Source organism: Heliangelus exortis, chromosome 19, assembly GCF_036169615.1.
Source record: "Heliangelus exortis chromosome 19, bHelExo1.hap1, whole genome shotgun sequence".
NCBI lineage: Eukaryota > Metazoa > Chordata > Aves > Apodiformes > Trochilidae > Heliangelus > Heliangelus exortis.
The window spans coordinates 335,851-348,151 of NC_092440.1; the positions used below are offsets into that span (position 1 = coordinate 335,851).

A 12,301-nucleotide genomic window follows, 5' to 3' on the forward strand; every position below is an offset into this window, starting at 1 on the left:
TTCCCTCCTCACCCACCCATCCCCTGGGTGGGACAGCCAGGATGCTCCCAGGGGAAATGGCTCTGCAGGCTGAAGGGAAAAAAATCCAAGGGAGGAAAGGAGGAGGTGGGAAGTGTGCAAGGAACAAGGGGTGGTCACTGTTTGGATCCTTGCTGAGCTGGGTTTGGGGCTCAGGTGGGATAGGGAGGTGCCACCAAACCTCACAGGGAGTGAGGGGTGGGGGTGACAGCCCCTTTGGGGAGGTTTGTCCTCCCTGCCAGGACAAGGTCTTGATTTGTTGCTGGTTTTGAGAGAGGCTGGAGAGCTGCTCAGGGCCTTCCACCAACAGGAGAGGGATGGCTGATGGTGCATCATCCTCTTGGGAAGCCCTTCCCACCCCCCCTGGATCCATCCTGACATCCTCTGGAGTGTCCTCAGCCATGGGCACAGTGTGAGGGACCCTGGCACTTTGTCACCAACCTTTGCAGGAAGAGAGAGGCTTCAGGACCCCACACCTCCAGGCAGCAGAGAGCCACATCCTGCAGGGCAGGAGGTCCCCTGGGGATTTTCAGGTCCCTTCCAGGTCACCTTCACCCCTGGCTGGTTTTGAGCATCTCAGAGAATGTCACAGCTCCACGGGCTCTGCCTGCCTGGGGGGTAGCTCTCCCCAGGAGAGGACACAGGGAGGCACAGCCTGGGGCATGTGTCACCCCCCTCCTGCCACCTCCCCTGACACCAGAGGGGACAAATGAACTGCCCCAGGGCTGAAGGGTGAGGACCCCTTGGGATGCTCTGACACCACGGGAGGGGGGGGAGATACCTTTTTTTAGGGGGGGGTTAAAACAGAACAGGTATTTTATTGGCTGTGGGACAGCTGGAGGGTGGATGGGCCTCGGTTCCTTTCCTATTTCTATTTGGCACTAAAGAAATAAACACCAGGGAGCAGCTGCCCTGCCCTGCTCTGCCCTCTGCCTGGAGCACGGGTTCCCCTTCCCCTGCTCTGCTGGTGGCTCCTCTGTCCCTGTCACCCCCCAGCTGGGTGACAGAGGCTCCTGGGGGGCCCAGCACTGGGTTTCTCTCCCCCCGGGGTCCCACCTTCCTTTATCCCCTTTTCCCATCCCTTTGGATCCCCTTGTTCCTGGGCAGGTGAGGGTCGTGTCCTTGGGGGGGCTCTGGCTGCCCTTGTCCCCTTTCTCCCGGGGACTGGGCCCAGCAGGGCCACGGGGTGCCCAGAACCAGAACTGCCTTCAAGTACCACCCACTGGTACCACCACTCCTGGTACCGACACCCCCTGGTACCACTACACCTGGTACCACCACCCCCCGGTACTACCACCTCTGGTACCATCACCCCTGGTACCACCACCCCTGGTACCGACACCCCCTGGTACCACTACACCCGGTACCAAGACCCCCTGGTACCACCACCTCTGGTACCACCACCCCTGGTACCACCACCCCTGGTACCATCCCCCCTTCCCCGCTCCCAGCTGGTTCCGGTTGCGGGGCTGTTGACTCTGGACCTTGAGGACGGCGGTGCCGGTACCGCGGAGCTCCGGGCCCCGGGGGAGCGGCTCCGCCACCGCCTCCCTCCCCGCCGCTCCCGCCCCTTACGAGCAGCGGAGGCGGAGGCGGCGGAGCCCGGTGCAGCGATCCGCGGAGCGCCGGTTCCTGGCCCGGTACGGCCCGGTCCGGCCCGGCCATGGGCTCCGCTCACTCCGTGCCCGCCGAGATGCGGGCGCTGGCGGACAGGACCGGCTGTGAGTACCGCGGGGAGGGGGGCGGACCGGACCGAACCGAACCGGGGGCACCTTGGCCGGGCCCTGCCTGCTGCCCCCCCCCCACCCCATCACCCCGAACCCTCCCGTCCCCCCCTCCCTGTGCACCCCGGGGGGGTTACGGGTCCCCCCGGGAGATGTCACCCATCGGGGGGATGCGGGCTTGTCACCTGGGGGGGGTAGGCCGTGCCACCCGGGGCGTGATGGTGCAGGATGTGTCACCTGGGGGGGGGAGTGGTGCAGGATGTGTCACCTGGGGGGGGGACGGTGGGGGGAGTGAGGGGTGGGCATGTCACCTGGGGAGTGGGGGTCTGGCAGGACATGGAACCCAGCGAGGGGGGGTGATGGTGCAGGACGTGTCACCTGGGGAGGGGACAGGGAGTGTGTGTGTGGCCATGTCACCCGGGGAGGGGGTGATGCAGGCATCTCCCTGTTGGGAGCAGGGGGGGGGATTTGTGGTGTGTGGCAGCCCTGGCACCCAGGGGGATGCAGCCCAGCACCCCCAGTGCCCCCACTGCTGCCAGATGGAGGGGGTCAAGTGTGAGACCCCCCCTCCCCCCCATCAGGACTCTGCCGTCTCACAGTGCTGGTGCAGGACATTGTCCCAAGGTGTCACTTGCTGGTGATGGGGCCAAGGGATCAGCCCAGAGGGGTTCAGGGCAGGGCAGTGGCCTCAGGCTCCGAGCAGGGGTTGGTGCATAGGAGGGGGGTGGTCGTGTCCCCCCTGGGAAATGTCCTGGCTCCAGGATGGGCACAGCTTTTGGGGTGCTCCCAGCTGCTCCCCTCAGACCAAGCTCAGAGTGGGGTGGGGAGAGGGGTGGATGGGGCAGCAAAGGATGTGCCAGGGCTGGGGGGGGGGCTTCAGCAACCCCCACTGACCCACATCACCCACCTCCCCCCTCACTGCTCAGGGGCTGAGCCCTGCAGCACCCAGGGGGCACCCTGGGGTGAGCTCAGCCCTGCCCGTAGGGAACCCCCAAGCATGTCAGCCCAGGGTGGGAGGAGTTTTTTGGGGTTTTTTGTTTTTTTTTCTGGGAATGCCTTGACCTGGGGATCCTGCCAAGCCTGTGCTGCCAGGTGCTCACAGAAGGCACCTGCCTCACCCCTGAGTGCACCAAGAACAGGGAAGGGCTTACAAAGGCAGCACCCAAAAAAAAAAAAAGAAAAAGTCTCAGCAGCGCCTGCCTGATGCTGAAGTGACTCTTCCCAGGGTGATGGGAGCATTTTTTCTGCCCAGACTGGTCCAGTGAGGCCAAAAACAGGGGAGACAGCACCCAACTGGCACCCCCACCCCTCAGTCCATTCCTTCCCCAAGGGATTCCCTTTGCTCAGGCAGCACAAACTGCTGCAGGCTGGCAAACAGCAAACCCAGCAGCTTTGGGTTTAAATTCCTTTTAATATTTTTATTTTCCCCTGATAGCATCACTTGCTGTGTTTGGACATGGGCCTGCAGCATCAGAGCACCCAGGCAGTTTCCCAGCCTCTGCTGCCTTCGTGCCAGTCCTTTCCCCAGCAAAGCCTTTGCCCTTTGGGGAGGTACAGGTTTGGTTTTTTTTTTTTTTTTCCTAATCAGGAAAGCAGCTGAGTGCTGCTGCCTTTCACAGGACCCATTCAGTCCCTGGAGTCCTGCCTGTCCCCCAGCCCTGCCAGGCGAGGAAGACCTGGGGTAGAGGAGAGAGGGAGGAAGAGACCTTTTGTTTTTATCAGCTGTGGGCTGGATGGGGAGCAGGACTGGGCCAGCCCCAGCTGCTGACCCCATGTTTTTATGTTTTTTTTGTCATGTTGATGCCTGGGACATTTTTTTCCAAGAGATCAAAGATTTTTTTGTGTGTGGAAGCAAGGCACAGCTGCTGCAGGCTTGGGGGGGACTGGGCTTGGGCTGCTCCCACGGCGATGGTGATGTTGTCAAGGTAGAGAGTGAAAGGTCACTTCTCTGCATCCAAAATTGGAAAGGAAAGTCCAGAGAAAGTTTCTGTGTGAGTGGACAGCATCAGAGCATCAGCCAGGGAGGGGTTAGGGTGAAAAAACAACATTATGGGTGAGCGGGGACAGAGATGGGACCCCCTAGAGCAAAGCAGGGCCCTTAAATGGCCTCATCCTGCAAAGGGGCTGACAGAGGGTGGGGGCAGAGCCCCAGCAAGAGGCACAGATGGGTTTTCCAGTCCATTACTCGAGGTCTGTACATGCTCAGCCTCCTGATCAATACAGTTTCTATTTCCAGGCTGTGAAACAGGAGTCGGGAAGGCAGCACAGGACGTGAGTTCAACATAATCAAAGAGAGAGAGGGAGGGAGCACGGAGCTCAGCATTGCTCTGTTGTCTTCCAGCCCCAGCACTTAACCATCTGCACCCCCCAGTGGTACCTTAACACGATTTTGTCTTGCTCTGTGCCACCGGGAAGGGCTGATGAGCAGCAAGTGGTGCAGCCCTTCCCTCTGCAGTGGCACCAAGAAGGACCCAGAGATGCCCCAGCTCTGGCAAACAGAGACAAAAGCCATTTCCCTGGCTCCTGGGACTTGGCTGCTGCCAGGATTTACACAAGAGTCAGGTTCTAAATGTCCCTGGGGGGTTGTAGAGCTTGGTTACAGCCTGCAGAGGGTAGCTGGGGAAAAAAAAATAATAAAATAAGGTGTTGTGGGATTAAAGAAGTGAAAAGCTGCTGCTGTTCACTGGTGGGTCTCAAAACAAGGCTGCTGGGCACCCCCCTTCCAGCCCCTACCCAGGCTGCTGGGCTGGTGGGTGCTGGCAGAGGCTGGGGCACCCCTGGGGAGGCAGCACCCACCTCCACGGGTGGGGATTCCCCATCCCCAGCAGCAGATTTGAAGCCCTGCTTTGCTTTTTCAGGTGCTGAAGCATCTCCTCCATGTCCAGCCTTTCCTGGCAAGACAGAGGTGGCTGCTGCCACCTTCGGGGTGCTTTTTTTTTTTTTTTTTTTTTTTGGTAGTGTCATTTTTTTTTACACCCAGCAGGGCTGCAGAGATGGGCACGTGAACCTCAGAGCTGCAAGAGGAGATGTCCTGAGTCTAGCAGGGGGTGGGGGGGAGTTGGAATTAGATGATCTTAAAGGTTCCTTCCAACCCAAACCATTCTGTGATTCTGCTCAGGCACAGCTCCTGCCCGTGGTGCCAACAAACTCCAAATTCAGGGGTCTGTTTGAAGGGTCTGCTACCCAGGATCCTAAACTGAGGGAGGTGGGATCCTGCCTTGCTGTGCTGGCTGGGCCAGGGGAGATTCTGCAGCCTGAGACTGGTGCTAAACCATCCCTTGGTGTCACTTTGTCACCTCCCCTTCAGTGAGCAAGGGACAGAGGAACCAGTGAGGTGAGAAGGACCCTGCAGAGCTGCACAGAGCCACCAAAGGAGAACAGGGACAACTGTGCCAGGCAGTGCCCAAGGCTCTGCCCCATTGCTGGGGGGAGGCAGAGGGGGACCTGGCAGCCTTTTGGCTATTGCCAGGCAGGTGGTGAGCCCAGGGACCAAGCTTTGTGCAGGTTTTAGTGCCCAGCAGTCTCCTCATGTCCCTGGGCAGAACACAGAATCAGAATCACAGAACAGTTTGTGTGGGAAGGGACCTTAAAGCTCATCCAGTCCCAACCCCCCTGCCATGGTCAGGGACCCCTCCCCCAGCCCAGGGTGCTCCAAGCCCCATCCAACCTTCAACACTGCCAGGGATGGGGCAGCCACAGCTTCTGGGGGCAAGCTGAGCTCTGCAGAAGGGACCCCCAGGGACCTCACCCCCTGTCACCTCTCTCTTTTCCCCTCAGTCACCTCTGAACAGATCGAGCACCTGCACCGGCGATTCAAGCAGCTGAGCAGGGACCAGCTGACCATCCGGTACGGCCATCCCACTGCTGGGGACATCCCTGCCCTCCCCGGGCTGGCCCCTTGGGGTATCCAGCTCCCTGGATGGGGAGGACAAACCTTAGTGCCCCCCCACAGCCCTGAGCTGGCTCTCTGGGCTGTGACATTGCAAATAATCCAAGGCCAAATGAGTGGAGAAGCAGTGAGCTGAGGGAGGGGTGGGTCCTGCCAAGGATTTTATATCCCCCCAGCTTCAAAATTAGTTTTGGGGTGGGAAGGGAGAAGTGTGTGTGTGTGTGTGTGTGTGTGTGTGTGTGTGTGCAGCTAAGGTGGGGTTTGCAGTTGCTCTTTTCTGCCTCTGTGGCACAGCTTTGCTTCCTCAGGAATGCTCTGCCACGTCCCAGAGCTTCAGCAGCCACACAAGGAGCCAGGATGGGCCGGGGAGCTCAGCTGCCCTCTGCTCCCACCCCCCCCGGGGGTTGTTTCTTGGCTCTTTTGCTCATAAAAAAGCCGACAGAAAGCACCCAGCAGGGGCTGAGCCCGGTGCCTGTGCAGCACAACGCGGGGATGCTGCAGGGCAGAGGGAGCTGAGGGGGAGGGAGGTGGCAGAAGCTGCTGCCCTCGCCTCATCCAGCCCCGCTGAGCACCTTGGTGCTGGGAAAATGCTCTGAAATCCCTGCAGCTCTCTGCAGCTTGAGCCCCAGTATCAGCCCCCATTGGCCTCTGTGTCCCAGAGCTTCCCCCAGACCCCTTTTTGCTACACCACATCCAGGCTGATGCTTCAGCACAGCTTGCTTTAGTCTGAATTGAGGTAAACAGGGCTTTTGCTGGAAAAAAAAAATTTTTTTTGTCTTTTGTCACTATGACTTTGAAAGAATGGGGTTAGAGCTCCTGCCCCAGCCCGTGGGTGACTGTCACAGCATCCTCCTTCTCCATGGCTCCCTCATCCTTCTGTCTCTTATCTCCTTTGCAGCAAGGAGAACTTTGACAGCATCCCCGACCTGGAGTTCAACCCAATCAGGGGAAAAATCGTCCATGCCTTTTTTGACAAGAGGTAAGAACCTCCCTGGCACTGCCAGGGGGGATGCTGGGGCAACGGGTTTATCCTCTGATCGTGGGATGTGGCTGGGTGAAGATCTCCTTAGAGGCTGGGGTGAAAATTCCAGACATTTAAGCTAAGTTTTGGGAAAAAACAAACAAACCAACCAGTCCTGAGGCTTTCCTAAGTCTCTGCAGAGGGTGCTGGGGGGTTCCTGGCTGCCTGTCCCCAGCAGCTCTGCTTTGGGCAGGAACCTGCGGCAGGAGTCGGATGGGCTGGCAGATGAGATAAACTTTGAAGACTTCCTGACCATCATGTCCTACTTCCGACCCATCGAGATGGACATGGATGAGGAGCAGCTGGATCGCTTTAGGAAAAAGAAACTGAAATGTGAGGCTTGCCCCAAAACCCCAGAGGAGGGCTGGGAGAACAGGGGAGGGGGACGGATGGAGCTCTCCTGACCCCACCACGCTCCTCTTGTCCCTCCCAGTCCTCTTCCACATGTATGACTCGGATCACGATGGGAAGATCACACTGCAGGAGTACAGAAATGTAAAGTATGGTCCCCTCCCAGCCCATCACCACACAGGGCCTGACCCTGGCTCTGACCCACTGCTCCCCAGGTGGTGGAGGAGCTGCTGTCAGGGAACCCCCACCTGGAGAAGGAGTCAGCGAGGTCCATCGCCGATGGGGCCATGATGGAGGCAGCCAGCATCTGCGTGGGACAAATGGTGGGACCTGGCTTCTTGCTTTTCCACAGCACAGAGGTGTCCTGATGGTGCTGAACTGGGGCTGGAAGGTGTCCATCCTGCCCGGGGCATCTCTCCCCTCCCCAGGCTGCTTTGGCCAGGGAAGATTTTCTTGCAGGCAGCAGCTTAGCAGCTTTCAGGATTGGTTTTTTTGGTTTGGTTTGTTTCAAAAAATGGGGAGAAGCAAACGGCCCCCATAAAGCACCATCCTCGGTGCCTGGGGCTTCACTGCAGCTCCTTGCAGCCATGGTGCTTCTGGGCAGCAATTTTGGGCTGTCTGTGGGGCAGAGTGTGAGGCCAGCACTGTGTAGCCCTGGGAGACACCTCCCACAGCCACAGGGGACCCATCCCCTGGTGACCCAGTTCCCTGAGGCCCCTGCCCCATGGATGTGGGGCAGCTGTAATGTTCTCTCTCTTGCTGTGCCCAGGGGCCAGACCAGGTGTACGAGGGCATCACCTTCGAAGACTTCCTGAAGGTTGGTGGCATCTCCTCTGGTTCCCCCCCAGCACCAGGGGGGCACCAGGAGGTGGCAGGGATGGGGGTGTTGGGTGGGGGGTCTGAGCTGAGCCCCCTGCCCAGCCCTGCTCACCCCCTTCCCCTTGCAGATGTGGCAGGGCATTGACATTGAAACCAAGATGCACGTCCGCTTCCTCAACATGGAGACCATCGCCCACTGCTACTGACCTCCCAGCACCCTGGGAGCCAGAGGAGGAGGAGGAAGAGTCAGAGGAGGAAGGAGAAAGAGGAGGAAGAAGAGGAGGAAGACTCTGCAGCAGCTCCATGTTCCTGGCACCAAGAGCTTTGTGGCCACCCGCGTGCCTGTCCCCATGGTGGGGCTGCCTTCTGCTCTCTGGAAACATAAGAGGCTTTTATCTGTAATAAAAGGGATTTCTCTTTTTACTCCTTGCTGAGGAACACTCCAGCCACCCACCCACCCACCACCCGGGGCCTGGAGGGGCCTCTCTCCCTGCAGAAAGCCTCAGTAAATCCCTGGTCTCCCCTTCATCTGGAATTTTTAGCCTCTGGGGAAGGAGCTGCCCTCTCTACCCCATGCCCTGGGGACACTGAAGGGCAGGAGGTGACAGCAGTGTCCTCAGCACCTGCAATCAATCACATCCCCCCCCTCTGCACCTCATCAGATGCTCAAGCCAAGTGGCACAAGGGATAAACCCAAACCAACCCCAAACCAGGGCCCAGGGATCCAGATCCATCCCACAGCCAAGGGATGTGGGGATATGGGGACACAGGGCTCCTGGCAGCCAAGTGGCTCCCATCCCCACATAACCCCACTAGACCAAGGCACCAGAGATCAGGGTTTGTTACTGGTATTAATAACTGGGTGGCTTGAGGCAGATTTCTATCTCTAAGGCAGCCTGGGCTGGAAAGGGAAGGAGGAGAGAAAAAAAAAACAAAAACAAACCACAACAAAAAGGGCAATGGTTATTTTTAGAAAAACTGGAAAGTTTTGCTTGTTTGATCCAAAATATCTTTCCATGGTGAGATGGACCTTCAATGGAAAAATTCCCCCACCCCAAGAGGAAGTACCCAAGTGAGGGCTGAGGGGTAGGGTGTACATCCAGCCCCTCCACCCCTCGGGCAGTGAGCACCCAGTGACCTCCTCCTTGGGGCTCCTCCTGCTCCTCAGGATGGTTTCTGAACTCAGGCATAGAGAAGGACCCCCTCCCAGGCTTTTGCCCCTCCAGCCCCCCCACCTTGCTCATGGTTGGGGAGTGCAGCCAGGATGAGGTTCCTGCTGGCCCCCAGCAGCTCTCCAGAGCTCCCCCAGGGAGCAGAGCCCAGCCCTGCAATGCAGTCCTGACCTGGGGAGACCTGGGCTGCTCCCTGACCAAGAAACTGCTGAGCCTGAAGCTTTGGAAGGAGCTGCAGGGATGGAGCAGATCTCAGCTCACAGCTCCTTCTCCTTTCCCTTCCCTCCCCTTCTCCCTTCCCTTTCCTTTGCTTCCCTTCCCCTTCCCTTTCCCCTTCTCTTTCCCTTCCCTCCTCCAACCCTCTGGGCTCATCCCCAGCCACACCAGCCCCAGTCACTGCAAAGGGTCTGATTCTGACTTCCTGCCTGAGGCTGAGCCTCCTCCTCAACCTTCTCCTCCGTCTCCTGGACCCTCAGTGCTCCCTTCCCTCCCGGCACACCCCAAACCACAGCATCCAGCTTCTCCCAAAATCCCCAGGTCCCAGGAGCAGAATCAGGTTCCTTTCTGCCTCTTCTCCCAGGAAGTCCCACATGGACACTGTAGATGCTGTGCTGCCCCCCAGTCCAGCTGCAGGCTCCATGCTGTTGCCCTTCCCCTGCTCCTGAAAGCCATCCTGGGAGCATGAAAGACACCTCCCCCAGCCCAGGGTGCTCCAAGCCCCATCCAACCTTCAACACTGCCAGGGAAGGGGCAGCCACAGCTTCTGGGGGCACCCTGGGCACCCAGGGGCTCAGCACCCTCACACCAAACAATTTCTCCCTCCCATCTCCTCTTGCAGCTGCAAACCCTTCCCCCTCATCCCATCCATCCAGGCCCTTGTCCCAAGTCCCTCCCCAGCTTTCCTGGAGCCCCTTCAGGCACTGGAAGCTGCTCTAAGGTCTCCCCATGGGATCCTTCTCTTCTCCAGCCTCAACACCCCCAACTCTCTCCCCCTGGCTCCAGAGCTGCTCCAGCCCTCCCAGCAGCTCCAGGGTCTCCACAAAGTGGACACATGGTCCCTAAGATCCCAGTCCCCTTTCCACACCCTGATTTTTTTGGAGGAGACATTTGTGCTTCTTGCAGCCAAGCAAGGGCTGAGCACATCAGCCAGGGGAGGGAACCAGAGGGCAGGAGGACTGAGAAGCACCAATATCAGGTTAATTACTGTTCCCTGAGCTAATTAGCTGCCCCCCAGCTCTTTCCTGAGGTGGTAAAGGAGGGAGAGGCAGGAGCCAAGCCAGCTGCAGCACAGTTTGCTTTCACTGGAGTTTGGCTTCTCCCTGGGGAATGGGATGAAATCAAGGGAGAGACCAGGGAAGATAATCCTGATCCTCACCCTGAGTGAGGCCAAGAGCCCCAGTGCTTCCTTCAGGTGGGCAGGAGCATCTATCAGCCAGAAGAAAGCTGCCCCACGCAGGGTTCATTTGGTTTTTTGTTTTGTTTTGGGTTTTTTTTTGCCACCAAGGGACCAGACAGCTTAACAGAGCTCCCCAGCAGTGACACCTCTTACCTCCTCATCCCCATCCATCTCAGCCACCAGGGAGATGCCAGGGAAAGGCAGGAGAGGTTGAAACCCAGGAGACCCTTGCCTGGGAGGGGTGGGAGGTGCAGGAGAGCAGCCCAGGAGCACACAGGGATGGAGTCAGTCACCTGCAGCCCATCTTTGGAAGCCAAATTCTGAGGAGCTCCCTCCTTCCAAGAAGTGACAAAGGAATCCCCCAGCCAGCAGCTCTCTTCCATGCAGCTGTGTTTGCCCCAGAGGCTGAAGGTCCATGTTCCTAGCCAGAAATGACACAAATCCTGACCTGGACAAGGTGCTTTACCTGCCAATTTCTCCTGCTCCATCTGTTGGTTCTGATGTTGGTTCTGACGAGGTCTCCACCTGCTCCTGCCTCAGGTTCCCCTTTGGCAGCAGGAACAGGCTCAGAGGTACCAACACCTGGGAGGACACAGAGACCCCCAGCCTGGGGAGGGCCAGATGGGGCTTTTCCAGGAGAGCTCCACAGCAGAGGGTGTTCCCCCACAGCCTTTGCATCCAGACTCTTGCTCTGCACCAACCATTGCTCCAGAGCCCTGGCAGCAGCTGGAGGCTGTGATACAGGGACAGCCTCCCCCTCTCATCACAGATTCTCTCTGGAGAACAGCAAGGAAGGACCTAATGTCCAGGGGTCCTCCTCATGAAGACAATGGACACCACTTTTTTTAACTTTTTTTTTTTTTTGCTAGGGATCACTGGCATCAACAACAGGAACCCAAAGTCATTCTTCAGGCTCTTCAGCCCTAACTCCTTCCATCTTTGACTCCTTCTGATTCCTCAGGTGTCCCCAGCCACCCAACCCATCTGCAGGCCACCAGCCTGGCCTGTCACACTGTGCTTCCATGCAGTGTGAGCCTTCCCCTTCACTCTGATCTCTGCTGGGTCAATCCCCATCACTGGTCCATCATCTCCTGACTGAAATTCCTTCCCTTGTAGCCCTGGGCACCACCACCCAATACAGCTTCCCCTTCTTGAGTCAGAACCTCTGGGTCCACCTTGGCCCCCACCTACCATAAACTGGCACCACTAACAAGTCCAAGAGAGTCCCTGGATGGGAAATACCAGAGGTGGACACCACCTTTGAAAGAGTGGATGGTGACTTCATTCTTGCTCCTCTGAAGGGAAGAGGGCCCACTGAAATGCCCCCTAACCCTGGTGGAGATGTGAACAGTCACCACTGCATCTGCTACACTTCAGCACACTGTTAATGACTCCTCAGTCAAGTAGGACAACAGCCCTCTTCAGAGACAAAATTAAACTCTCCAACAGCCTAAGTGCCCTCATTTGCAATCAGGAATGCTTGTTAAATACATACACAATCTTCTGCTGTGGTACAACCTTCCCAAATGAATACCAGTGACAGGAAAAACAGACCAAAAAGACCACCCAGAGGGGCTGCATCCAGACTGTGAGCCCACAAAACAGGGGCTGTGGGGACAGAGAACTCCTTCTCCACTGGAGGTGATGCAAACCTGCAAGTATCTGGACGAGTTGCTATTTGGTCCCCAATAAACTGATGAGTTGTAGGTCAAAGACCTCTCTAAATGCAGAGTTTCTGTTTTCTGGCAGCTCAGTGACCACCACAGTCAAGCAGTGAGATGGAGGCAGAAGGAGAAGGAAGGGAGGAGGTGGGCTCCAGGAAAAGGGCTCGAGACAAACTTATCTGCTGCTTGCAGCTGGGAGATGAAGAAAGAACAAAGCTGTCCCCAGATAACAAGGCAAGATAAGGAG

At 57.7% G+C, this 12,301-nt stretch overlaps 1 protein-coding gene across 1 annotated transcript; it reads left to right on the forward strand.

Moving 5' to 3' along the window:
* Window positions 1-1,588: 1,588 nt before the first annotated feature.
* Window positions 1,589-8,245, forward strand: TESC (tescalcin). Its single transcript, XM_071763179.1, has 8 exons — window positions 1,589-1,739; window positions 5,520-5,589; window positions 6,530-6,610; window positions 6,846-6,985; window positions 7,086-7,147; window positions 7,219-7,326; window positions 7,773-7,820; window positions 7,951-8,245. Exons 1-8 carry the CDS (start codon window positions 1,682-1,684, stop codon window positions 8,026-8,028), a joined length of 645 nt encoding a protein of 214 aa, XP_071619280.1. The 5' UTR covers window positions 1,589-1,681; the 3' UTR covers window positions 8,029-8,245.
* The last annotated feature ends 4,056 nt before the right edge of the window (window positions 8,246-12,301 follow it).

Excerpts from the sequence above, each read along its gene's own strand:
- TESC (XM_071763179.1), top strand. The coding sequence starts at position 1,682 with ATGGGCTCCGCTCACTCCGTGCCCGCCGAGATGCGGGCGCTGGCGGAC. Across the intron at positions 6,611-6,845 it reads CATGCCTTTTTTGACAAGAG|GAACCTGCGGCAGGAGTCGG; the intron begins GTAAGAACCTCC and ends TGCTTTGGGCAG. Across the intron at positions 7,327-7,772 it reads GCATCTGCGTGGGACAAATG|GGGCCAGACCAGGTGTACGA; the intron begins GTGGGACCTGGC and ends TGCTGTGCCCAG.